General features: G+C 35.3%; 2 protein-coding genes across 5 annotated transcripts; both read right to left on the bottom strand.

The window, feature by feature from the left end:
* Positions 1-4: 4 nt before the first annotated feature.
* LOC122568900 (bromodomain-containing protein DDB_G0270170) lies at positions 5-15621 on the bottom strand. Its single transcript, XM_043729167.1, has 10 exons — positions 12051-15621; positions 4325-4765; positions 2619-3621; positions 1712-2356; positions 1252-1561; positions 1086-1156; positions 814-1007; positions 607-734; positions 348-530; positions 5-244 (listed from the first exon to the last, which is right to left on the bottom strand). Exons 1-10 carry the CDS (start codon positions 12145-12147, stop codon positions 68-70), a joined length of 3249 nt encoding a protein of 1082 aa, XP_043585102.1. The 5' UTR covers positions 12148-15621; the 3' UTR covers positions 5-67.
* A 527-nt stretch (positions 15622-16148) lies between these two features.
* Positions 16149-24943, bottom strand: LOC122568899 (transcription elongation regulator 1). Of its 4 annotated transcripts, none has more exons than XM_043729163.1 (18): positions 24672-24943; positions 23831-24089; positions 23658-23747; positions 23394-23585; positions 23052-23295; positions 22744-22962; positions 22464-22667; positions 22114-22384; positions 21817-22046; positions 21572-21732; positions 21288-21496; positions 21060-21210; positions 17503-17946; positions 17222-17428; positions 16879-17145; positions 16708-16785; positions 16388-16611; positions 16149-16313 (listed from the first exon to the last, which is right to left on the bottom strand). In XM_043729163.1, the coding sequence occupies exons 1-18, from the start codon at positions 24824-24826 to the stop codon at positions 16310-16312; spliced, it is 3609 nt and encodes a 1202-aa protein (XP_043585098.1). In that variant the 5' UTR covers positions 24827-24943; the 3' UTR covers positions 16149-16309. The 4 variants fall into 4 exon arrangements, with proteins under 4 accessions (XP_043585098.1, XP_043585097.1, XP_043585099.1 ...); XM_043729162.1 differs by having other exon boundaries at positions 17222-17431; positions 24672-24942; XM_043729164.1 differs by having other exon boundaries at positions 17222-17431; positions 23831-24077; positions 24672-24941.
* Positions 24944-27938: the final 2995 nt, after the last annotated feature.

The following is a 27938-nucleotide window of genomic DNA, read 5'->3' as shown; positions in this document are numbered from 1 at the left end:
ATATAAGGCACTGAATAAATTAAATGAAAGCAGAGTTGATAGAAATTTTACTTTATTACCGTAAAATTTAGAAATTTGTATCGTAATCAGGATGATGACGACTTGATAAATTTGTTGTACTATCGTAACCGCCATATTTACTGCTAGTATGAGACCCGTTGTAATAATAACCGTTCCACTGCGATCTCCAACTATCGTACATGTTGTATTTCTTATTGTCTTGAAAAGATTTCTCGACAAGAATCTAGAAATTAATAAAATATTTATATAATTATATTTAATAAATATTTACAGAATTATTTGTTACAAATGATTTCAAAAGGGATATAAGTATTTTAAAATTCTACCTTGTTGGAAGTCGATTCGAAAGACTTGTCATTCCAAGAAACGTCTGGGTCAGTCCAAATCGTATGTACCGGTTTTGAGTAATCACTAGATCTATGAGCTGTAATATTCTTTGCTACTTCTTCTTCGTAAATCGTAGATATAGATGGTTTTTTCAATTTCGAAGCATTATGACGATTTATTAACTAAAGATTAAATATATCGTAATGAATATTAATTTTACATTAACATTAGTGTTTCTTCTTCTGATTTAGTACTTACGACAGAGACACCAAATATAATGATAAAGACTAATCCACCAACACCAATTACGATTACAGCAATTGCCCATTGTGGAACTAATCTATCGTCTTCTTCAGTGTATTGGGGAGTTGTTACTTTAGGTATCACTGAAAGGGAATTATCTTTAAACGAAAAGTCAAGATGCTAATTTTATAAAATAAATACTTTATCAATAACATAACATACCTACAAAATCCGTATATTTCGGATCGATTGTAAACGATCCAAGCTTTATCGAACTCTTCGTTTTAGTTTCGTTCCACCTGTTTGCGTTATAAGTCCGTAACGAATCGTGGAAAATAACTTTCAATTCCTGCGTATTAACATTTTGCTCCAAGTTGGCCAATTCAACAAAATAATCTACCAAAATACTACCCTCGCTAAAATTTATAAATATCCCCATGAAATAAATAAATCAGCTTTTCATTAATTTTAACAAATTTTATCTGTATTATTACCTGAATGAATCGATTCTTATCTTTTTATACCATTTTGCTAGGACAGCAGATTTTGAGAATATAAAGTTCATCTGTTAAAAAATAAAAAGAAATGTTATTGAACATTATGTTTATAAAATAAACACTTTTCAATTTATTACATATATATACGTGTGTATATGAATACCTCTCGCTCAATTTCATTGGCGAGTTTCTGCCATTCTTGAGTATTTCGATCAAGCAATTCCGGTACCCAGCTTGTATTACCAATTATCTTTATAGTTCCAGCGACTTCGCAATCTTGCTCACAAATTCCTGGTGTGGTTGGTCGAGGCGTTGTCGTCGTAGTCGACGTTGTCGTAGTGCTGGACGTTACTTCGGTTATCGGGATTAGCGACGCAGACGAAATCGTTGCGGTTCGGGCAGCTTCCAGTATCTTTTCTATCGAGATCGGGGTAGTCGACGAACTAGGCCAGCCGGTAAATTCTGTGGTAACTCTGCAAAAGTTACAAAAGAAAATTTAATATCAACACGACTTAATCTCAATTTCAATTTATATTTGACTTTCAAATTTGATTCCTTAAAATAAACTTTAAATTTGATCTGCAACTTTGCGTTGAAATAATAATTCAGTTTACGGGACTCACCTGATCGGCCATCCTCTGTGTATTTTCGGCGTAACCGTGCCAGGTCCTTCACCTCGAGGACTGGGTGGCGTGGTGATTTTATTAATTGCTTTGCGTCCGCCAGGCCTGCTAGGAAACACGAGTTTCAAACCAGAGGATTTCTTCGTCGTGGACGAAGTAGATTCTGTTGTCACAGAAACATTGGATTCGGCAAAATTCTCAGTATGAACGTCTCCCGGCTCTGAAATAAGATTCTTCCTCTTCTGTTCGTAATCACGTGGCAACAAGGAAGAAATGTCAACCTTGGATTTAGCGAACAAATCCTGAATCGTTTTCTCAGCTGGTGATTTCTCTGACGAAACGCCTATACTTTTCGCTGTTGTCGTCATTGTTATCATGTCATCCTCGTTTCTCTTCTTGTTATAATCCGCTGGTAACAACGACGATATATCGACCTTAGATTTCGCCAGAATATCCTTTAACAGGGAGCTTTCTGTAACAGTTGAGTCCTCTTTCTTCAATTTGTATCCGGGTGGTAAGAAGGCACTTATGTCTTGAACAATCACGTTGGTTTTAGGTTTTTTCGCCATGGCAATGGAGGCAGTTGACGCGAGTTGAGTCGTGGTTGGTTCTGCTGTCGTGCTAGTTGTGCTCTTTGTCGGCCATCTAAACATCATTAATCATACTCTGTGTTACTCTACATTATATACTTATCTCTATTAAATTGGCAATGAGAACTAACTGCGACATTTATAGTCATATAAATATACATATATAAATTTTTATACGCTTAAGAAAACGCTATAAAAATATTGATTTAAAATGAAGCGAAGAAATATTCGCGTATTTATAAAAACTCTATATTCATTTAGGAAACTACATTAAATTGCTAAACGAATTGAAACGAATATCCTGAACTATCACCAACCTAAATCCAGTCTTCGGAAGCGTCGACACCGTCGACGAACTCCTCGTAACGTAATCACGCGGTAACAACCCTTCCAAACTATCAAGCGTCGTTTCGATTTTCGGCTTCGGCGTAGCATGATCGTTTCTCTTATCGTTGTATCTTCGCGGTACAAACTTGCTAATGACCGGCGTCTTAGCGGTAGTAGTATACCTTCTGCGATTATTCCTGTCTCTTTCGTTCAAAACGTCCAATTGAAGGGAATTGCCGGCAGTTCGGAAGCCACCGGCGAGAAAACCGCTGGACAATTCCGACTGTACCCTGTCCAATTTATCGATAATGCTTTCCGTGGACTCTGGAGGTGGCGAAGTTTTCTTCTCGCTGGTATGACCGATCGGTTCGATACGATCTATTACAGGAAACGGCAAGAATCGAGCGCCAGATATGCTACGACTCGTTTGAACTGAAGCTAATATTCGAGACGTATCCTCGGTTGTTATCGCTGTCACAGGTTGTTCCGTGATTACCATAGAAGTGGAGGAGGGTGGTGCGGCAACTTGTTCGGTAGTAGTCGGGGACGATGTGGTTGGAACGGAAATCGTGCCATTGACGACGCTTTTCGTCGTTACTACCGACACTATGGCTCCTCCGATCAAGATGGAACTATCAACGGAGGAATTTATTCTCGACTCTGGTGGTCCGAGAAAAGCAAAAGTTTTGTCGCTACCTTCCATCGAGGAACCCTCCTCGTTGTTGGTCGTTGAAATTGGCGTGTCTAGATCCTTCTCTTCGAACAGGTCGGACGAAGAATCGTTTACGTTCGCAACGTGGTGAGAATCGAAATATTCTTCCTCTTCCTCTGACGTATCATAGTCGTTGTCCTGTCGTTTCTTCCCATCTTCTTCTTCTTCTTCTTCTCCTTCTTCTTCTTCTTCTTCTTCTTCTTCTCCTTTTCGTTCTCCATGCTCCTTCGGCTCCGCTTCTTCTTCCTCTGTATCCGGATAGTCGCGAGCGTGTTCGTCCTCTGCAAAATTTCAAAAATCTTGTTTTTACAGACAACATGGTCGGTGGTTTCGTTTCTTTCTGTCTACGCACGGGACTTTCTTTGCCAGGTGACGAAAGGAGCTTACATAACGTAGAACCCGTCTACAAAGATCATAATTATTTGATACTGTGGCGTTATATCACGGAAGAAGACAGTTTAAAAGGTGGCTGCGCCTTGATTTTGCGTTACGATGGCAGATAATCGATTTCCTATGGTCTTTCGAATCGCTATTTGAAAGTTATATAATTTATTCAAGTCGATTTCTATTAAAGTTTATACATAATCTTGTACCAGCCAGAGTCTTTCCACATTAAATCGAGAATTGTGTCGCGCAAAGGTTCGCGTTCGGAAATTATTAATTTTTGGAATTCCATTCGTATCACATTTTACACAATTATACGATCTACGCGAAAAGCAAAGTGGATTTCGAGTAGTCGAGAATTTAACTTTGTTCAACGAGAAATATCCATCAACGCTCTTTCGTGGCATTTCTTTGCAAGTAGGAGAACTTTAAAAGGATTAGAATTGAGGAAAGTATATAAAAAAGCATGCTGCTTATTACGTTTGGCTTATCAAAGAATATTTGTCAGACTGATTGTAAGTAAGAGCGAACGCAAAGAATGTGTGTTAATAACTTTTAAATTTGAACTTCGAAATTCGAGTAATTTTCAAATTATCTTACCTGCGGCCCGGTATCGTGACCGATTAGGACTCGAGTAATCATCGTTATAGTAATTGTACGTGTCGTATTGACTCGTCGAAGGGTCCTCCACATAATCTTCGTCTCTGGACATGTCTTCTGTCTGACCGGTTAACTCTGACGGAGCTCTTTCGTATTTTGCATTAGTGGAATCGTTGATTTTAGGAAATTTCAAAGTTTCATGTTCCGTTTTTGGATCGGTTTCAACTTCGTATTCGTCTTCGTAAACTTCCTCGTCTACTTCCTCTTCGTGATTGTTTTTCTTTCCAATCGTTTTCGATGTCTCCATGACATTGTTTTCGTCCAAGGATAGCAATAGCTTTTCCGCTGGATTATTCACAGGAGATGCATTCTTGTCCTGTTGTTCGTACACCGAGTTCGTTGGTATCAGGCGCGATAATTTGTCCCACGATTCGGCCGATCCTTGAAAGGAAATTCGTTGATTCGATATGAGATTTCATGAGTTCCATTCGAATTTTCTGCATAAGTACTTGCGAAAGAAAGAAATATTCAATTACTTTCTACAAGGACGAATTTCATTATAAAAATAACATACATCGGTATTCGATAGATAAACAAATACTAAGGAAGACAAATTTCAATAATGAAAAGAGTAACTTTAGAATAAATATACCTAATAACTTAAAGATAAGTGACAACCTTTAGATATAATGCGATAGCAAAAATAAAGTTATGATTTAGAAAACAAACTAAACGAATCGAACGAATGAAAATCGGAACACCGAAAATGAAAAGTGGGTGTGCTCGATTCGCATAATCATGTATAGATCATAGTTGCTCTTTCACGGACTTAACTAGCACGTTCCGTGTGAAACTGTCCGGATCGTTTCCGAAAGAAAGCGAAGACGCTTTCCAGCATTGTTTCTTCGCGTTTTGTAATGTCCTTTGCATCGAGAAACAGTCCATTTTATTTTCTCGACTAGTCGCGGAAAACTCGACTCCGAACTTCCTGCCGCACTGCGTTATTAAATAACCATTTAAAGTTTCATGTTACAATTCTTGAATATGTAAGATATATGCTGTTACAATATCTTACGTAATTTGACTTCTACCGTAATTATTCTGCTTCGAAGACCACAGATTAACACAATTCTTACTTAATGTATGCTTATGCATAATATAAAGATCGTGAGCTTTCAATTTTTTTTTTTTTTTTTTTTTTTTTTTTTAATGGGTAAAGATCAAAGATCGAAGAGGATTCAATATATCGATACACGATACAATGAAATACGATTAATTAATTTTTAACGTACGCAATTGTAAATGCACGTAATTAACATTCGTACAATAATTTACTTATTGGGACATCTCTCACAAAAGTTTAATCCAAATCCTTTCCGCTTTTCCAAATGTTTTACGCTTTTATCTCAAAGGGGATCGAAGTTAATTTTTATTCGAAACAGAGCAATAATCCGCACGATTCTCTCGCACGAGACCTTAGTTACATCGATGTTCTCCTTTTTCTAGCTTTCGATTAGAAAAAGTACACTCTACTTTCGTATTCCACGATGACGAAACTTTCTTTTATCCGAAATAAGTTACGAATAAAAACACATTTGACAAATAAATTATGAAATTAAGTAAATTAGATGATCGCGGGATCTTCCACCTATTACCGATACTCCGATCGCTAAGGATTCGTTGCATCTTATGCAATAAACCATGATATGCTATTGTGAGCAAATAATAAGGAAACAATTTCCTCCATTTGAATTGACGAACAACTTTGTAAAGCGATTCAACTTTCTGAGTTGAAAGAAATGCAACGTGTTAAATGTATTTGCATATTCTGTAATTTTTTATAGCCTTCGTGCAAAAAAGGAGCTCCACTCTGGTCTAGTTTCTCCTCGTTTTATTAGCAACGTTAGTTCCGCTATTTATTCTCGTAGTAGGTACCGCTGAACTCCAAAGTACCATTTCCTTTTTTGAACAGGATACTCGGAAATTAATACTTACGCTATTCAATGATCCTACCGTTGGTTTTCATTCACAAATCGTTTCATACTGTAAAATAAATAATAATAAAATAAAAACCCCCCAAAATTAAAATTATCCTCCTATTAACATTCCTTCGTATATTTTCATATCTCTTAGCATCTTTTACGCTGTAACTCCGGCTTGAATGTCAAACATCTTCTGCTTCGTCAAATAATACACCCATTATAGTGTGCTCACTGTGTCTTTAAACCTCTACTTAACACTCTATTCGTATCGCAAAATATATATTACGAGTGCATAAACTCGGTTTACGATGGTTTTGCCAAGCAGAGGCGAATAATATTTCCTAGAGAGAGTGGCTGAAATATTTCGAGCTCCAGCAACGCGGGATACTCTTGAAAAGGGCTGTATCAGTGGTAAATGTCGTAAGTGGAATAGTTCCGTGGGTGTGTCCGTGATGGAGTCGACGAGGCTCTAAGCCTTCGAAATCCGAGCGGGAATATAAATTAAGGCGTGGTTACGCTACTCGAATGCGTTAATTGCACTGGTTTTCTTACGATTCGTTTGTTGCCGTGTAATTTGATTTCTCACCGTTAAATTCGCAAACACACGTGCCGTTTTAATTGCTGGTTAACAAAGTTCACTTGCGCTTTTCGAGCTCAGGTCCTATCCGTAGTCTCGTGTTTCGTTTTAGGAGAGAAACTCTAGAAATGCACAAATTATCTGAGAATGCGTTTTACCCTGCATTGTTGTTTATGTAATTTCATTGTTCGCCATGAATGGTCTGTCGGAATAATTTGAATCGCTTAAAAAGACATTGAACAATTTCTAAAGGTCCAATTCCTATACTTTTGTTTGATTTATTTTGTACGAATTGAATAATAATTTGTCAAAATATTTACTTTAAGTATTTTAATCGGTCGATCTTTAATAATCAATGCAAGAATTGTAAGATACCCCGATCTATCTATTACCTCGGTCAATAAGAATTTTATGTAAATATCGATCAAGATCGAACGACACAGTTTAGCGATCGCGTTTTCCGCCTCGCGTTGTAAATTATTGAGCTATTAAAAGCATAACGCGCGAAAGCTTGCGGTAAGTGCTACGTGATTAACTGTCGATGGAAATACGTTACTTCGCATCGTGTATCTAATTTCATGATAACGCGGCCTTTTTTGAACCGTATACTGTTGCAAATTGCAGAACGGATGTAAAATTATCCTCATCGAAATTGAAAACTTATCCGTTTAGAAATACAAATCGACGCTCAACTATTCATTTGTCGGCATTCAACGCTATTCGAGATTATATACCACTAATTCAAATTTTCTATAAAATGCGCGTGTAAATATAGTACAATTCATTGTAGATTCGTCATTCGCATTTAACGCAATTCTAAGTTATCGTGACTTACGTGATCAATGTTTTTCCGTATTTGTGTTCTTTTACCGGAACTCGCTCATATGTCATACGGTTTCCGCCACTGATGCTGAACCGGAGTCGATATTCCCAGCTGTCTCGACCGGTTGTTGGCAAATTCATCGAACTATTGACGTAATTCGAAATCGCTTATATGGCCAATACCAGTTCGTATTTTCAGTGGAAGTTGTTTGGTACTTTCACGATCGAGACAGCAGGAAGTGTTTGCTTGAATTCTAACGGGTGTACGTGCACGAAAGGAGCGAGAAGTCGCGCGTGCCAAGCTTAGGCAACGAAGTTGTATATGTATAAATAATAGGCCGAGTGCAGCCGTTCTCCTTTCAATCGTCCTTCGACTTGATCGCGTCTACTCTCTGCTCATACGTTCACACGAATTCTTAACTCGAGGTACTTGCCAAAGTATCGATCGCGTCTTTTTCTTCGTGCTACAAAGTTTATTGCTACGTTATTGCTGCTATCATTACTTTTTCTACATTTGCTATTATTCAAACAGTATGTCGTTTAATAATATAGCGTTACCTTTCTTGGTAAAATAAATTTATTACAGCTTGTATTTTATTTTCGACGCTTTTTACGTGTCAGGTGAAATTTCAACGTTACAAGATTTATGAAATTCTCCAAGCTCGTTCGAGCATTTTCATGATTCGACTTTCTTCACAGTTCGATATGTCACATGCAATTTCTCCCACAGCTGCAGCATCATAAAATCATAAACTTTCATCGTAATTGCACGATACATGAATCAAAACCTTAACGATTTTATAAAAAAAATACTTTTACTGGAAGATATATATATATATATAGATATAGATCGATGTTTTCGATCGTATTTTTCATTTCTTTATTAACCAATAACCAGTAGTACTATTCACAATATGCAATTGTGATTGAGAGTAACCATGCAACTTTATTAATATTTCTTTCATCGCAAATATTATAAATGCATACCTTAGCGACATTTTACCACGCCTTTATCCGTTCGTCTCGGATAAACGTATAAACGAGTGGTTTGACCTCGCACGATTTCAAACCGATTAAAACCGCCTTGCGCCCTCTCTCCCATCAGATAATGCATCTACATACAGGCGCAGGTCACAGAACTGCGTATATCTGTGCGGCATGACGATATTTTGAAATAACACGTTCCATGCTTATTGTACCGTGACTTTCCTTATCCAACGCGAATGTAAAAGGCGAAAGATTCGCGTCTGCACGCAACGAAACGGTCACACGACCATGCCATTTTCTGGCCTACAATCCTAGTGAAAACGAAGCCTAAACGAGAAACGCGCCTCGTCAAAGATTCGACGCTCGATACGCACTTTCCTTAAGCGAGCACACCGTTATTATAGCGTCACGCAATTAATGCAGATTCCTGATACGCGATGTTCCAGTTCTACCAACCGAGCGTAGACATGATTAATGGCGAACTTCATAGCCAGGTTGCTATTAATTCTCTCTTATTAACCTGTTTGTTTGTTTGCGGAAGTACATACAGTAAGTACTTTCTTCGCGATCGATATTTAAAAAACTTCGAATTCAACGTTAACAAATTTTTAAATGTAGATTCTTGTTTTCATTTAAAGTCGCATTCAACTATTAGCGATTACTTTTTGGTTAAAACAATGCACATGTTTTCTGCTAAAGGCTCTAGTACTCTAAGGTCCAGTGACTTCCGCTATCGACTCAAAGACACTGGTAGATACTGCAATTATCTCGATATTTACCATAGAGATTACACGCAGAATGAATAACGATAAATTTTGTGAACGGTTGAGGTATTATTTACACGAGGTATGTATGTGTGTATGTACTTACAGTTTTAGATGAATTCCGAATTACCAGAACCACGCTGAGATAAACAATGCAACTATCACAGGGATGGCGGCTGAAAATTCGCCTGCCGGTCACCAATCATAGATCTATCTCAGTTACTAAATATTATAACCAGTACCACGCTTTAGGTATGTTATGCATTTTTTGACGTTATCTATATCTAGTATTTATCTACATCTATGAAATTGTAACATTTGTAAGAATATATGCATAAATATTGCATAAATATCTGCAGCCTACTTCTAAGATTTAGGATCACCATGATGAACAGTTCAGAAGCAAGGTGCAAGAAAATGCACGATCGATATTGCTATGCATATTGGCAGAAACTTTCTCTAAAGAAGTTTCTTTTTCAAGGTTAATGACTCAACTGGGAAAGAAGGTAAATCAGTTGCCTTACTAATCTCGTAACACTATTTATAGTATGGTAGAAATCGCGCTTTAATAATGTATTTTATACGTTGCTCGTCAATGGTATTGTGTCATTGATCTTTTCTGGGAAACTGAGATATTCGAGCACCAGGTTTCGTTCGTGTCTTGATCATCATGGGGTTACCCATTCCGATCTGATGATTAACATGATAAATACAGTTACGTGATTTCAAAAAAATCTCATCTATTACGAGATCTGTGAGATGAGTATTATTTAAACTCAGTGAAAAGAGCGAGGTCACGAGATGCACGACGAAACCGAGTCGTATTTCATGGAAATCATTTACATGAAAACTATTCGTTCTTGCACGCTTACAACGCGAATATCGACACATTTGAGATCTAAATTTACTGTTAATTCATGTCTGATCGATTAATATTTTTAACTAGTCTTCAAAGCTACAACAATGATGCATGAAAACTAAATTGTTTTGTGTGAAATGGTTATTTTATTGGTGTTTACGTTTCTAAGTTCATTGATTTCTGTCTGTACGGTGTATTCCAGGATTTGAAATGAAGAAAGAGGCGTGGGGAAACCCGTTCGCTGCAAACAGAACGCATCTTACCGGTGATTCGAATCATTATTTTTAGAATTCTAATTTGAATAACAAATTGACAATCGTTTCTTTTCATTTTTTTCTATCATTAAAAAGGCGCGAATAAGCAAACGAAAGAAACGCAAACAATTTTACTGTCATTGAACATACTTTGCATTACAAATTAATGAAATCTCTTACTTTTCAATCTGATTATTTTAATTCGCGATCCTACTAATATCAAGCAATTAACCCGTAGAGATATAGAACGAATCAAATGAAATTTATTTTAACGAAGTGTTGAAATTTTATTTATTTTTTTTTTTTCATTTTAGCATCGAGTATGAATAAAGCTGTGCGTCTATAGATTTCGCGTTGATTGTTACTTCGATACCCTTCTTTATGGCTATTACACAATAAACGTTAATTGAAATATTATATGCGTGGAATCACGTCGACTTTATCATTTGCCATAATTTTAAATTAGATATATCCGTTTTAGGGAATCACGATAACCGTTCGAGCCGAACTTGTTATTACAGGCAACAATGGAGTTTCAATTGCGTTATCGTGGTACGCGATTGTACGTAACACTCGTATAGAATTGCAGTTCTATTGTATTGCGTATTGTATCGCAATGTACCAGGTCACGAATTCAAACTATCTAGTATTGCACAGCGGTCATCCACCGTTTATCCTGTCCGCAGGTTTAAGGCCGGAGTGCATGAAGTGCATTGCGTTATTCCTAGTTATGATTCAAGAAAATTTGCGTGTACCATTCATGCGAACATCGCTATATCTTCAATCTATTCATCTTACTATTACGCAACGAGTAAGGCTTTGTTACGAAATTGTTGTGCTTTGTTCATTAAACAAAGTCACGACAATTACCAAAAGATAGTAACCTACGAAACATCGTCCATACTATCGCAATATTTGTTACGATAAAATTCAAGTCCTAATTTATGTGATTTTTTCATCCAATTTTTACCAATGCATTGATATTTGACAGGGACGATTAACTGAAAAGTTTGCCGGTCGTAGAAACGACAAAGAATACGAATTAAGCGAGAAAGACTACCGTGCCCAGTGAATCGTGACAGTCATACATCGTCGATTCTGTGGATTACATAAATACCACCTACACATTCCACTGGTATTACGTTGTCAAAATCAAACGGGACCTCTCAGTGGTTTCTTGAACAAACTTCGAAGTCCATGGCAGCCCATAAATCACCCGGTAACAATATACTTCGAAGAATCCGAAGAAGCCCTTTGCAGTGCAGTAAAAATTCAACCGGACAACCTGGAATCCCATAAATCTCCCACGACGCATATGTCCACGAGGACGTTCGCATTTACTCTGTGTGCTTTATCCATGAAAGGATTGCGCGGATCTCAGCAGCGCGCCCTCTCGGTCGGAACGCGAAATAGGATCGTACACTCAAATTCGTCGCTTCAAAGGGGTACTTCTTGCGCGGGTATTTTCAGAAAAAACATACCTTGTTGACAGTTGGTTGGCACGAAGGCGTAGCCGAGAATTAGAAACGTCAGAATCATGTCGACGAAACGGTTATCGTTCGTTTTGTGTCTCGACATCCTCTCCTGGCCACTTGTTCACACCGCGCACTTTTTCGTATCGGTACGATTTCGAGGCAGTTCGCCCGACTGTCAGTACAACACTGTCATCGTAACGACGCTGAAATTCGCGAACCTTTTTCGTCACGTTGTGTCTGTGCCCGTTGATTTATCGAGCAACGACGAGCGGACACATCCTCGCAGAAGAAAAGAGACGAGTTCGCGAGCACGGCGCGTTTGTCACTGGCCACGGGTAGAAAGCAAAATCCTACTTTCACTTGGTGGCTGCGAGCCTCGCGAGGCGGAGCTGGCACGTCGAGGCCATCGCGATCTTTCCCTCTCCTTTCTGTTCTGTGACTTCTCCTCTGCCTCTTTTCTCGTGTACACGTCTTTGTGACGATCAACGAGAGGGAGCCGATACTTAGAAAAACCGCGGGGACGGGTTTTAGGAAAAATTTGAGAACGTCCGGGTACGACCTTTCTTGTATCTTCGCGAAGGTCGCTAGTGAGGATCAACGATCTTTCGCAACGATTTTAGAACCGGGAGGCAGTGTTTTCGACGCCGAGCCGAGCCCCTCAAGTCGAGGCTCTTTTGCATCCTACGAATGAAAGAGATCCTTATAAAACGAATTATTTTGTTCTGTAGATAATCTTGATCTCTTTTCTTTCACGGATATGACGAAACTAGTGAAAAGATACAGTTTTTGAATAATCATTAGTCACAGAATTGCTTTGATATTATTTTTGTGTTTATTATTATTATTATATATATTTTGTAATTTTTTCATATTTTCATTAGCTAGAAACTAATAGAATCCCAATATCCGAATTCTATGTTTTATATTTTAGACAAGTGTGTTGCATAATGATCCTCTAGTTTCATTAACGTTGTGTAACTTCAAAGTTACATATCTATATGTGCGTATTCCGATAATTTTATCTATCTAGATTAAGTAGAAAGCTGCAATCGATATACAATGTTCTTTCTAAAACTCTGATCATAAATGGTAGTAATTCTGTTCTACAATGTGGAATATTACACAGTCAGTTTATCGTACCGCTCACTGCTAACTCTAAGAACATGTTAGTATTATGTTTTATCACACCATTTTAATTCATCGTTGAAGAATTAAAAAGTCGTACATTTATCGGTATCTAATTCCAGAAACATTTCAACGTATTGCATGTGATACACGTTGATGTCCGCCCACTATGCGTCTTATAAAGCCCAACTTTGCATGCAAGCTATATATAGCGCGTGTGTTTAGTATCCTTATTTCGGTTCCATCTATCGTTTTTTAGAGGCTGGAAAGAATGCAGCCGAAGAATGCCATAACACGGCCGCGTCCTTCGGTAGGACCTTCGTAAACATTTTTTCGACGTCGATTTTATCCTATCGGGATACGTTCGTTAACCCTTACCGGGTACAGGCGACCTTTGCGAATCGACGTATCGTCGATTCCGAACTAATTCACATCCGGCCAGAAACCAAACGGGCACGAAAGGAAAAAGACGAGCAAGGTCGGCACAGCCGGGGAAAGTATTATCATGACGCAACGAGATTGAAGATGATGTTCTATAATAGCTTCTAAATTACTACTTCAACGGTATAGGGGATTAGTATGCTTTCACGTGCTTTACGTCACGTATGGTTGGTTTTTGTATTATTTTTTAATTTCTTGTGATCGATTTCGTGCGATTATTCTAACGAGAAAAAGATCTTCTATTTCTCTCTCTCTCTCTGTATCTTTTGAGCATATAGCATGTTTATGGTTATAGGTGTGTATATGCAAGTATGTATATCGAATAAAATTACCGCATATATGTATATGTAAAATTCACATATATGATAGTGCTATCTAAATAATTGTGCGAATTATTGTATTATGAGTAGTACAAGGTTATTGGTATTAATGTGATTCAAAGAATTGTATCCTCAATGCAATTGTAAGTGCGTGTTGCTTTGCTCAAATAATTGAAAGTCGTATGAAGTTTATATGAATAATAATTTAAATATAATAACTTTTGATATCTATCACTATTCTCTCGATAATTCACAAGAAAGCTCTGTATTTTCTTCAAGAGGTGACTCAATCTCTACAATTTGAATTATCGTAGCAATGAAAAGTAAGTTTGTATTATGAATGATCTATACCACTCGCATACGAAGTTTCGTGACTTTTTGAATTTCAAAATTAATCGTTTAAACGTTCACATTTCTGGAATATTTATCTTTAAGAATTTTATATACAGATACCTTTTTGGCAAAAGGATAACCACCTGTTTTATAGTTAAACATTGAAAGAATGGTAAAAGGATCAGCAGGATTCTTATATGACGATTCTGTGTAATAAAATGCTGCTCAAGTAACATATACACTATCCTGCGATATATATCAGTACTAGGATTTTCAACTATTATTTACAGTGAAAATACGAGAGAAGATTCGGTTACAAACTAGCCATCGTGTCAAGTTGCCAATTTGTATTCCTGTGGAGTTAGCAGGAAGTGCAACTTGGTCTCGATTGTAACGGTAACGACAAAAGATATACCGTATATAATCATGTACGGTATTTTATTTCGTGACAATGGTACGAATTTACGGAATAACGTACTTGTCTTGGAATTTCTTAGTCATTTGTGAAAATGAGAAAATTTCGATTGTACACATAATTAAAACTCTTGAAAATTTTCTTTGATCGATAAAGTTTTGTTTATAAAATTAAAGATCACAAAGATCATATCTAGAGATTTTTTCGTTGACTTAAGTTTTATATCTGAAAGATAACAAATAATTTACGTAAAAGACGAATGGCATGAGAGCGTACCTTTCTCAATAGATGCAGGCATTGAAGTCATTGTCCTATACTGGCATTCAAATCACCTCTAATCTATCTGACATAACTTGCGGTATTGAAACTATATGTACATGATTAGTTATAGATGGTATAGATAATTATATTTGATAAATTAAGAATGTAATAAGAAGAAATTAAAACAATTTTATTATATTTCGTGATATTTGAAACAGTCATGTTGAAAAAGTAAAATCACTCCCTTTTTATAATGTTACAATACGCGCAAATTTTATTGTATTTATTCTATGTACATCATTTATATTGTAACATTATATTATTACATAATCGTGTAAATTATTAACTTTTGAGATAAAAATAAATAATTAAACAATTGTTCGATAAAAAATAAAACGTACACATTAACTATAGTGGCTTTTTGACCTTCAATTGTTATTGTTCTTTTTTTGTCTGTGTATACAAGTCTATAATGAAATATTATAAAATATTAGAAATAAAACGTAAATAATTCAATAGATCGTTGGGAGATGTAAATGCTTCTTATCGCAATTTTTATGAATGGTTTATTGAAGAAAATATATCTTCCTAATATCTTTCTCATGATATTAGGAATTGCGTACCGTAAAAATGCCACATAAATAAATGGTAAATAATTGTGATTGTAAACAACATCTAAAATGTTTTATATTTATAAGATTCGTTATGATTTCTTTAAAATAAATGTTTTCAGATATTGAGAATATTTTGTAATATACTTACGTTTCACACGATGCAATAGAGCTGTATAAGAAAAATAATTCGAACATTGAAAATATGATTTCCGAATTATATTCCGTCAAAAAATTACTATGTATGATTGTCGTATGTTACACATTTTTTTTCTTTTGTTTCAGATATAATGAACAACATTTTTTTAAGCTATTATATTTTAACATTGGTTTATAGAAATTCACTGCGCATGATTTTAAACTAGTCGTGAATGCAATAAACACTGGTTATTATAATTCTCATGTAATTTTCATACAAAATATTCATAATGAGGTGCTTATCTAACAAACCTAGATAAAATATGTATAAAATTCGCACTTTATGATATTATTATGTAATATTATTACTTCTGTCATTAACTAGTGTCTACTTTAACGTAATCCAACAAATAATGATATGATATGCTTACACTATGGCATCTTTACAGTATGACACACATTTTTAGCTGTGTGGAATTGGCGTTAGTTTTATTGATTCCTATAATTACAGGCGATAATCATCTCGTGTGTAAAGTACTTCAATTCAACTACAGCTATAAATTCAATCATTGATTTGTTATTCGGACACCATATATATACCATGCTTTGATGCGGGCTGCGTTAACTAAAACAAAAATAGATTCCGCAAATTCAAACACATACAGACATCTCTCTTGCTTCATTAGAGACGATATTTACTTTGTGGTTGGTCTTCTTGAAGGTTCTGAGGCAGTAGGTGGTGGAGGTGGACCCCTACGTGCCAATTCTTCTAAATATCCCATTAACAGCCGCGTTCGTTCAGCAGCGGCCGCTTCCAATACGAGAAATCTTCGATCTTTTCTTAAAATTTCTTCAATTTCGGCTAAATGTGCACTATTTTCTTGTACTTTTTTATATGTTTTATCAGTAATAAGTTTTGTTTCCTAAAATTGACATTTACTCAAGTTTATTAAGCGATCAACTTTTAAAACATGTTGCATGATAGTAAAAACAGAGGTGATAATATATTCTTAACGTACTTGAAGAAGCTCCCTAAAATCGGCCTTGGCTGCAACAAGTTTATCTTTAATGTACTCTTTGAACTCTTTTTCGCATTTCTGCAAAGAAAAGAAATAATTATAGTACATACAGTAGTGGAAGAAAGTGATTTACAATTCAGATTCCTATATAGTTTTAAATAAATTACGTACCCGATCACTAGATGAAAATTTGAGATATCTAGGATCGTCTTTTAATGATTTTTTTATATCCCTCCACGAAGCGGTAAGTTCGGTAGAAGCGCCTACTTCGTCAAGAAGCTCGCGGAACTTATCACGTTTCTTACGACTAAGCTGTTCTATGTGTTCATTAAATAGTCTTTCTTTTTCCTCGCGATCTAAACTTTCAGCTAATTCCCATCTATGATCTTTCCTCAATTGTCGTTTCGCTTCCCGCCATGCTAAGTCACCATTCCTCACCTGCAAATGTAGGTGACTTATTAAGCGCACTGGATTCATTAAAATTCATCATAAATTACGTAGAAAAGATATATACCAAGTCTGCAAGAAGTGCACTGAAGTGCTGTACTGCCTCTGTATGACGATGATGCTGCCTCTCCTTATCTCTATCGCGAAGATGCGTAGCAAGAGTCCTCTGAACTTCTCTTTCTCTCTCACGAAGACTGGCTTCTGCCCTTCTTTCACGTTCTCGTTTCTGTTTCTCACGGTCTTCTTCTGAATCAGATTGGTCTTCCGTGTTCTCCTTCTGAACAAAGAAGAGATACATAAATTTCCAAAAAAGTAATTTCAATTAGCTGAAAGATTTGGACCACTTACATCATTCTCCTTTTTTGATGGTTTTTCATCGTTATCTTCGATCTCTCCGCTTTCCTTCTCTGCCACTGCCTCCTTCTTTTCCTTGCCGTTTTCCTCCGAAGCTGCTTCGCTCCTACGTTTTTTATCCTTCGAACTGTCCTTATCAACCCGATCCTTTGACGATTTATCCTTGTACTTATCAACATCCTTTCGGTCCTTATCTTTCTTCTCGGACTTGTGATGATCTTTATCTCTGTGCCGGTGGTCTTTGTCTTTCTCCTTTTCCTTTTTCCTCTCCTCCTTTAGCATACGAATGTAATCCCTAAACCAATCTTCCCTCGTGCTTGCTGACTCTACGACTCTGTACCTCCAATCTGATTCCAACTTTTTCTTACAATCGCTCCAATGCGAATGTCTGTCGATGTCTTTGTGTTCACGTAGCATCGCTATGAATTCCTTTTTCACCTGAAACGCATTTACCATAACAGTTTTCATCATTGAAGAATAATCAGCCCTTGCTTACACTCTATTTATACAATTCTGGCTTGAAATTGATTTTCTTATTTATTTATTGAATTATTTATCTTTTTTTGCTTGTTTCAGTTTTATCATGCACGCTTAAGAATTTCCAACCAATGAATACACGTTCAGCCACATTACAATCAGTTTATATTATTATTATATATATAAATATGTATGTATAATATATAGGTGTCTATAAAAATTTATGGCTTGTAATGTGGATCAAACTATGTCAACTTGCAAACCTTTTTATTGGTTTTCAAACTACATTTCGTTAGGGGTAGAAGAAATAGTCATTCATGTCATTCGTTCGTGTCAGGAGGTATCACAACGATAAGGGCTCTACTTGTTGGAATTTTTAATGAAATAAGCTGGTCAGTTTTGCTGAAAAAAATTATAATCATTATAGCTGTAAAAATAATTATTTGCTTAACCGAATCATCATTAAATACTTTGCATATTGCGATACGAAATATAATAAAATATCACATTGAAATGTAAAAACAGAAAGAAAAAAGTATGTTATTATTTAATGATGAGACGGGATATAAAACGGATAAATTTTTATCTGCTGCCCTTGCTGAAAAGAAAAGATGCGTTAGTATATTGTCACGAGATTTTGAAAAGATTAAAAGTTCTTAGCCGTTCAAATTACGAAACGAGGTTTTACTTTTATTAACTATTCCACAGTATTTGCCCAAAATATATAAATCTCTATTTCTTATTGGTCTTATTCAAGAATTATATGATGTTTCGTGAATGGAGTAGTAACTATAAAATAATGGAGCAGTAATACAATTTTTAATATAAAGAATAGAACAATTTTTAATGAAGCTTAATCTTTCATGTTTTTCATGAATTCTAAACTATTTAAAAAAATGTTTGAATTTTATTACTATAAAATACTCTATAACTAATGAATTAGTTCATTTAAAGATTTTATATGTCTCTGGTTCCTTTACTTCTAAATATATTATCAAAATAAAAAATAATAGCAATATTCAACTTGTTTATTTCAAATTCCCATTACGTAATTTGTGAACGACCTATGGTTTCAATATAATGATAATAATCTGTTATTTTATTTATCTAAACTTATACACAATATCTATTTCACAATGAGAAGTTGAGTTAGAGTTCAGAGTTGCTGGCACATTTTGGTCTTGAATTTTTTATTATAGTTATTACTCGGATCCCGATCCTATACAATTTTAAGGTAGTAAAAAATTTGTGCCACAATTGTCTAATTTTCATTTAAACACAATAGAGTTGCAATGTCCACTTCTAATATTTTTACGACAAAAGCAGTCAAGGTTCTCTGAAGAATACAAACCAAATTTCATGAAAGCACACTCATTCTATCATTTCAATATACTCATCTCATGTTGCTTCAAATATATTAAATTTTAAACAAAAATACTTATATTGCATTTAGTGAGAAAAGAAAATATTTTTTGTAATAATTTAAAAAGATAGCAATAAAAGAAGAAATACTTTGACACCAATTAAAATGCATATTTTATTAATTTCTGATGTACGTTCTGATTTTTTCTTTATATTTAAACTTTAATATATTATGTATTGACATAAGAACAATTGCCAAAAAGATTGATATTTCGTTCGAACTTTTCCCTTTTTTTATCTATTCAGACCTTTCATATAAGCAAACTCGATGAAACTTTACTAGATGTAAAATAAAGTGCAAGGAAAAAATGAATTTGTTCTTATGTTGATACATCGATTATGAAATAGATTGGTAGCTTTTGTTTCTCAAAATAAATAACGGTTCTTTATCTCCAGAAAACAGAACAAAATCTACAAATATGATTTTGGAATTGATGCTACCATTGAGGTGTTGACACCTTACTTTTGCTGACAATAGATTCAATTTCTTTGAAATTGGTTTTGATTTTTGGGGAAAAGTTAATCTTTTGAAGTAACGAGGATTACGAGTAATATACAAATACCGAGTTCGTTCATTCTCATGACTCTGCTTTGGAGTAAAGAATGCGGCGCGCGAGGGTGTGCCAACTGTGCCACGCAGTGTAGGTGGGGATGGTAGATGACATCATCCATGCCACCAACCAGCTTCAGAACCAAGCCACTCCACATACGGAACCTGTCCTGCCTGCCTCCTGACTGAAGTGGAGAGTTCAGAACACATAAGTATATAAGGAACCGTCACATACTAAGATTTTATTCTCTACATCTCCCATCTTACAGCTACAAAACTTTTGTCTATCGAGAAAATCTACTGGAGTAGAGAATTATTAGAGAAACTTCTCCTGGTATGTGTTCTTCAGCCATTAATTTAGGAATTCATATTAGATAAATCTTACAAGTGGAACAAAATAGTAACATACCTATAGAACCTGAAAGAATGATTAATTATTGCTGAAAATATAAATTTATTATGCATTATATCCTGTCTAATTTAAGATTTTATTTATTATTCATTTACGTATCATCACATATTGTATCTTTTTCAAACAGTAAAACAATAGAAATTTTGGTGCTGAATAAAGACTTATTCAGGTTTTATATAACTTATCGCGAATATATTATATATTATATGTTTTCATTTGATATTCTCTTCGTTGATATTATGATTTCCCAGAACGAAATGGAGGATGTATATATGAAAATGAGATTCAGCGTGGAAGAGGGAAAGGTTTAATGGATTTATCCCAAAAGAACTTTTCTTTTATGATACTTTGATATATCAGGAGAATTGAGGTACACAGAAACGTACAAGATATCCTTAAATATTTCAAAACATTTCAAAGCATCGGTATTGCATATTATATAGTTAAAAAAAAAAATTTAGTACAAGTACCTTAATTCTCACATATTTAAAAAATTTGTTATGTTCTTTTATCGCGTGAATGAAATAATATTTATAGGATTTTTTTCTTATTTATGGTATTGATTAAGGTAGTGAATGTCTGAAGGTGAATTTATATTGTTTCAATTAAGATTTTGATATTGTAGCACGAATCCTGAAAAGTAATATTTTCATTGCAACAAGATCAATGATGTTAATAAAATGAAAATACCTGTTCTCGTTTTGCTGTTTTTTCCTCTTTTTCCTTCTTTCGCACTTCCAGCAGATATTCGTTGAATAGGCTCTCCCGTTCACGCATCTTTTCTACATTCTTAAACCGTTCATCACGCCCATGTTTTTGAGCAAAATCACTAAATGAAGATCTAAATTGTAAAGAAATAAATTAGAAACATTTTATTTTTTCTAAAACTTTAAAGAATCTTTTAAAGCCATTACGTACTTTCCATGAAGACCAGCTTCTTCTAGCAATTTTTGAAATTGTTCTTTTCGTTCCTTCATTTTGTTCCTTTTTTCTCGTCTCTCTTCTTCCGCCCTCTCCTTTACGTACTTCTCGAAAACTTGTTTTCTCTCCTTTGATGTTAAAAGTAAGTATCGGGGGTCAAATACAATTTTGTGAAGCTCCTTTTCCCAAGTACTAAACGCGGATACCTACCAAGAACAATTATTTAAATTAAATAAATTTTATTTCTTATTAATGTTACTTATCAATTTATACTTGTTTACATCTTTCTCTGCAAGCATATCCCTAAACGATTTAATTCTTGTCTCCAAAGGAACAATTGCCCTTTCTCTAGCAGCTCGTACTTCTGCCTCTATTGCAGCCTCCTTTCCGATATCGATAGTTTTTTTATTCTCTTTCTCCTCCTCTTCTTTTGGCGCTGCGGCTAAAATATGAAATATGGTAATTTTATCAATACGTACATTTTTTTAATATAATACCCTTTTATGAACGTAATAATATAATATACTTTTTGTATCATCCTGTTTCATCTTTTTTGCTGGTATTGGTTCATCATCGCTGCTTTCACTTGTATCCGATTGACGCGTCGGTTTCGTAGCTACCACTGCATCTGGCGGGGTAGACACCATTTTATCGACATCTTGACGACCAATGAGATCATCTGGTCTTTCCCAGACAGAGATACGCGATGAGGGATTATAAAAGAATACGCGTCCATCGCCCGTCCAAACAACACACCTAGTAAACAAAATTTAAATTTAAATTTTGCCTAAGCATCGTAAAAAGTAGTAAATTAATTTTGTACCAAGGAGTTCCAGGTACTGGTGTACTAGAGATTGGTCTAGATTTGTCTTGAGGTTTGGCAGCTTCTTTAGGCGCCGTTTCCTCTTTTTTCGGTTTATTAGCGTCTGTTTCCTTTACACTATCTTTGGTTTCGTGATTACTTTCTTGAGGTTTTTCTTGTTTTGTAGCTTCTGTGGTTACATTGTTATTAGTAACGGTGGAAGTAGTCACGGCGGCATTCGTAGAGATGGCAGCTGCTTCTTCTGCTTTTTGCCGTAGCGCTAATTTTGCATCTAGCGATAATGATAAATAATTTTTCATATTGTTCGTCTTGTTTCTAAATTTATGTTATACATTATATTAAAGACATACTTTCGAGATCCTTTAGAGCTTGTGGCTTTTCCCAAACAGATTCTCCAGCTTTGCTATTATAATAATATAATCTTCCATCCGGAGCACGATGTTCCGTCCATACCATAGCAGATGCTACTAGTTCCTGATCCAGCTGAGCTAATATAGCGGGATCTTCTGCTGGAGCTTGTGGAGCCATGACTCCATGTGGCATTTGTGGCATACCTAATATGAATATTTTTTTGTCATAAAAAATATAACTATTTTTTATGTGCGTATATCTATATATACATTATATTACCCCAATTTGCTTGTGGTGGACCATAACCTCCAAAAGGCTGGAACCCTGGCGGTGGCATACCAAAAGGTGCTGCTCCAAATTGTGTTGCAATTGGACTACCAAATTGATTTGGCATCCTGTGTTGCATAGGTATCATATTAGGAGGAGGTTGCATCATATTTGTATTTACTGCTGGGGTATTCATAGTTGGGGTATTAGTTACAGTTGTAGGTGCTGTACCTGTATAGAAAGTATAATATTATGATATTTTTATTAAATTATTATATGTGTTAATTTTAATTTTTCGAACCAAAATTAACATATTATACCGTTTGCTTGTGTTGTGTCAGTTGGTTGTGCATTCATGTCTGGTGTTTCACCAAGTGTAGGAGGTGGCCCAGTACCAGGTGGAGCAGTACTAAGTTGACTGATGGCATCTGCATTATTTGTTGAAGATTGTTCGCTACTTTGAGACACCCTATTTTCATTAATTTGATTAGGAGTAGAAGCCGTAGAAGCAGGAGTGCCGGTTGGGGCTGTTTGTTTAGATGCTCCATGCACCAGTTGTTCTAACTGTAAAACGAATTAACATGGTACAATACAAAAATATTCTATTTATATATAATCACATAGATTTTAATAATAGAAATCTATAATGGAATTTAACCAACCTGATCTTGCACCATGACCTTAACATTTGGTCCCTCTGGTTTTGTCCATGTAGTTTCCCTTGTACGAATGTTATAATAATATGATTTCCCATCTGGTGTTTTTGTTTCTACCCATACCTCTCCATTGAGATCTAACCCTGGAATGTTTGCTTGTTGTGCCTGTTGTTGCGGGGGCTGCTGTTGACCTGGAATCTATAACAGAGTTCCAAGTGTTAGAACAAGATATTTGTATGTCTCTCTATGTTTCTGTAAATCAAAATTTACGTTATTCATATTGGGTGGTCCCATTCCAGGAGGTGGTCCATAAGGTCCAGGACCTGTCCCAATTGGGCCATTCATCATGTGTGGTGGTGGCTAATTACATATAAAGTTAAATTATATGTAATCATTTTACTGAAAAAATGACACATATTGACATAAAATTAAATGATAATTACCATTCCTGGAGGTCCCATAAGATTTGGCGGTCCCATCAGATTTGGTGGCCCCATAGGTCCCCAACTAGGATCGAACGGCGGAGGTCCTCGGAAACGTGGTCCTGCTGGACCCGGTGGACAATTTGGCCTAGGAGGTCCCTCAAATGGAAATCCATTATTTGCCCCACGAAACATTGGTCCTCTAGGTCCAAATCCTCTTCCTCTAAATCTTGGAGGTCCACCTCTCATGGGAAAATCAAACCCACCTCTGCCACGACCCCTTAAATTATTGTTATATGTCGTGACTATGTACTTTACGTACCATACGTCTGAATCATTTACCCAAGCGTAGACATCTTCAGCATCTTCGTTTCTTTTCATACTAATTTTACATTTAACAAGGAAATTTGGACAGAGCAATGACACGTAAAAATCATCTATGTATGACATACAAATCATTCATATAATTCTTATAAGAAACATTATGAATATTCTCCATGGTATTATTTACCTGTTTCCATGTTACAATAGCTACATGACAAAAAAGCGATTTACATTCACAAATGAAAACTTCATTACAACAGTAAGTTCATGAAACAAATCAATGAAACAATGTATCAAATAATTGTGGGTAAATCATTTCATCGTACAGGAGCGTAAGTAGAAATAATAGTCGCGTTTCCATAGCATTAAAAGTGTAAGGAACTTATGGCAATATGAAGTTTGATCGTTTCGGTCAAACATATATAAGGGGTAAGGTAGAAATATCGTGAGGGGGACAACCTAACCTTACTTTTCTATTTGGTATTTTCGGCAATTAATCAGAGGGACGTATGAAATGTTAAGAGAAACTATAACGCACCTAAACCCTCCTCGACCCCGTGGTACGAAATGCCTATAATCTTCACCATCGAAACTGTAATCTTCAGTTTCTTCCATGCCCTCTTCATTGTGTTCCTGCTCATTATTAGAAGCGGTTTCCGTAGTTGCGGGAGTTTGCTCGGTACTTGTTTCCATTTCACAATAATATAGAAATTAGAAATTTCCTTTCTACACGCCCATTTATTTCTTTTCTCAGCTCACAAAAATGCCGCAAACAAATCACTATTTTATTCAATGTAAGCCGTAAACATATCATTACCAACATAATAAAAGTACTTTCCTAGATTCAGTCAGTGCTGTAAACATAACGGTCATTATACTGTCTGTGCGATGTGAATTGGTATAGGCCTGTGGCTTTCTTTTGAATATCTTGTACGATAATAAAGTAAATTGTAGCGCGGCGAATTTAACTGTACAGCAGCGTAGCCGAGGCAACAAACAAAAGTTATTTATTTCAAATTTTGTATTTACTTTCGTTACCATGGGAAAGAACATTGCCAAGGCATCAATCGCTCGCTTTCTAATATTATAAACTCCAATAAAATTAACGTGTATTAATAACAATTTGTATTATTGGGTAACAAATAAGTCGTAGATTGTCATATAAAATCCGAGCAAATAAATGGGTTATTCTGCGACTCAAAAGGTTAGAATCGTTGAATCATAGAATCATCACGCTGAGCTCAGAGTCTAAGCAAATTTCATTAAAACGCAAATCTTTGTTAAAGTACTCATTCCATTATAATTCAGTTTTAAATAGAAATTATTGTTCAAGTGAATTTTTCTCGTCGTGTATTTCTTCATTTAAACGTCGAGTTATTTTGTCGAATCGTTTGACGTTGTTACGCGGGCAGAGTGCTTTAGCATTCCATTGGCTGCAACCGCGCCAAATTCCCCAAAATCTTGGAAAGGCACGTAACACGCATTATCAGACAGTGCCTTTTTGCGTTGGTTCGTCGCGAGATTTCTAGCGAACAAAATTTAATATTTTTGTAACATATTTGTTTAAATCGTGAATAATAAAAACATCAATTCATAGTTTGTGTCTATAGTGACTGTTTCCGTGTTGTTGATCGATAAAATGTCGCGATAAATAAAATTGGAAGCAATACAACGATCAAACAAGGTAAGATGGTTATATAAATTTTTTCCCGCCATTACTATGAGCGTCCTAAGAATATATGGCAATTATCAGATTTAATTATGCTCCGTTTATTCACAAATCTTTTTGTCCCACATGCATATTTACCATTTTAAATCATTTATGGCGTCCCTGGTCTACTAAAATGTCATACCTTTGATCAGGGCTGTAAGTAAAGTAATCATGAAAATTATCGTAATTTTTAATCGATCGAATTCAACTTTATCACCGCTAGTTTTCGAGAACGATTTCAAAAATACGATACTTCGATGCTGAAGAAAGCTTTAAATAATATAGTGCAATCATTGGAAACCCACAAAATGTTATTTTAATAACTGACGAAGTATGTACATCGAAAGATAAAACCGAATTAATAACTACGACAGTACTGTAATCGATAACGTACTGCATTTCCGACCTAACCAATTAACACAGGAGAAATAAATATTTCCAAAGTATTATGTACCATTACAGTGTACAATATCGCGTACACTAATTACGTGTACTCCGGAAGAACGGTATCGGATGTTCAAAGTAGAAGAGATATCGTAGTTAAATGGAACGTGTCTTATATAGGTAAAGTTCTAAAACTAATATTAACAACAATTTTAGACGAAGAACATTTGTCAATTTCGATAAATTTTTATCTTTTGCAATGAGATTCAGTATCCTTTATGGTATAACTTTAGAAGCTACTCATCGTGGAGCTGCTATCTATACACCAATGAACTCTATTCTCCAGAAAAAACTTAGAAAAAAAAAAACTTTTGACTGACAAACATGTAAGTTAGATGATAATCCGTTGCACATGTAATACCTTGCAGATAGTACCCTTGTATGATCACAGATAGATTACCATCTGACGTTACCAAAGTTATTGGTAGGATGGCTGGTCATCTGACCGCCATAAAAAGTTGCCATGAACGACTGTAATCGAGTTGACTGTAATCGAGAACATTGTCCTTTATGGGAGTCCTTTATGGGGCGAAATGTATTTTATGGTGATCTCCAGAGGAATACGATCGCTTTGATCTAAATCTGTACACATTAGTGGTGATCTTTAACGCTTATATAGACAATATCACGATCACTATGCAGAGCGTTTAAGAAGAACATGCTTCTGTTTTTCTTTAACGTATGACTCGTTTACGATCTTGTTATGATCTTTGTGTTTTTTAGCACAGTCAAGGATTGACGTTCAGACGATCAATATTTAAAGTTCTCGTACGTAAAAAATACTACTCTAGATTGTAGACTATCAATATATCAATATATCAATGTGTATTATCAATACAATGTTTGCAAATCTTAAATATTGACAATAACATTTACAATAATATCGATCGTTTGAACGCTTCTTTAAGAGTCAATTACAGATTCGATAAATCGATGAACGTGATTCGTTCGTTGCTTGGTATTCGTATCGAAGATGAATTAAAATTCCTTTTGGTACTAGCGACTGCAATTAACTATATTTAAACTAAAAAAACATGAAACTTTTCTTTTCATTTTGGATCCCTTTCATGTCCGCTTCTATGAATTTTTACATATGTACATTGTGTATTTTGTCATATCTTTGGTCAATGCATTAAATTGCATTAAATTTATTTTATTTATTAAATTTATTTTTATTTATTCGCGATGATTATTCCAAATTTGACTTCTGATACTATTTAATAATAACAATTATTATTATTTTAAAGGCTTTCAAGTTGGTATATTTATCGTTCTATCATGCACATAAATTGGCGTATGGTTAATTCATCGGTGTACCTATCCACGTATTAATTTTACCTTTGATCACACAGTGCCACCGCGTATGCACTTAAGACTGTTCATACAACCGATATCTAAAGTGACATGTCACTTGCTTGTCAAAGGCCAGCGATAATAGTATATTCGATATTCCTGTGCAATTAGACTTGGCCAGTGTCTTTATGTATATCATCCTCGTAACGCTTCTGTTTATAGCATGAAATTACATCATTTTTAATTCTGAATCTCTTCACATTTTATTCCCATAAAACAGTATATTCGACTTTCTTTTCCGTTGGATCTTCTTTTATGATATTCCGATCATTTCAATCGTTATCAATCTTAATAATT

The sequence above is a fragment of the Bombus pyrosoma genome, linkage group LG7, assembly GCF_014825855.1.
Source record: "Bombus pyrosoma isolate SC7728 linkage group LG7, ASM1482585v1, whole genome shotgun sequence".
In the NCBI taxonomy this organism is placed as follows: Eukaryota; Metazoa; Arthropoda; class Insecta; order Hymenoptera; family Apidae; genus Bombus; species Bombus pyrosoma.
This window is presented reverse-complemented; position numbering and strand designations above follow the sequence as displayed.

Bases quoted from the DNA above. Each gene is read 5' to 3' on its own strand.
- LOC122568900 (XM_043729167.1), bottom strand. From the start codon at position 12,147: ATGTCGAGACACAAAACGAACGATAACCGTTTCGTCGACATGATTCTG. The intron at 4,766-12,050 runs GTATGTTTTTTC...TTTCCTTTCAAG, and splicing joins GCCAACCAACTGTCAACAAG to GATCGGCCGAATCGTGGGAC. The intron at 1,562-1,711 runs GTGAGTCCCGTA...TAACTTTTGCAG, and splicing joins CACAGAGGATGGCCGATCAG to AGTTACCACAGAATTTACCG.
- LOC122568899 (XM_043729162.1), bottom strand. From the start codon at position 24,826: ATGGAAACAAGTACCGAGCAAACTCCCGCAACTACGGAAACCGCTTCT. The intron at 24,090-24,671 runs GTGCGTTATAGT...CAATAATTTAAG, and splicing joins CGGGGTCGAGGAGGGTTTAG to GGGTCGTGGCAGAGGTGGGT. The intron at 22,047-22,113 runs GTACAAAATTAA...TTTGTTTACTAG, and splicing joins CCAGTACCTGGAACTCCTTG to GTGTGTTGTTTGGACGGGCG.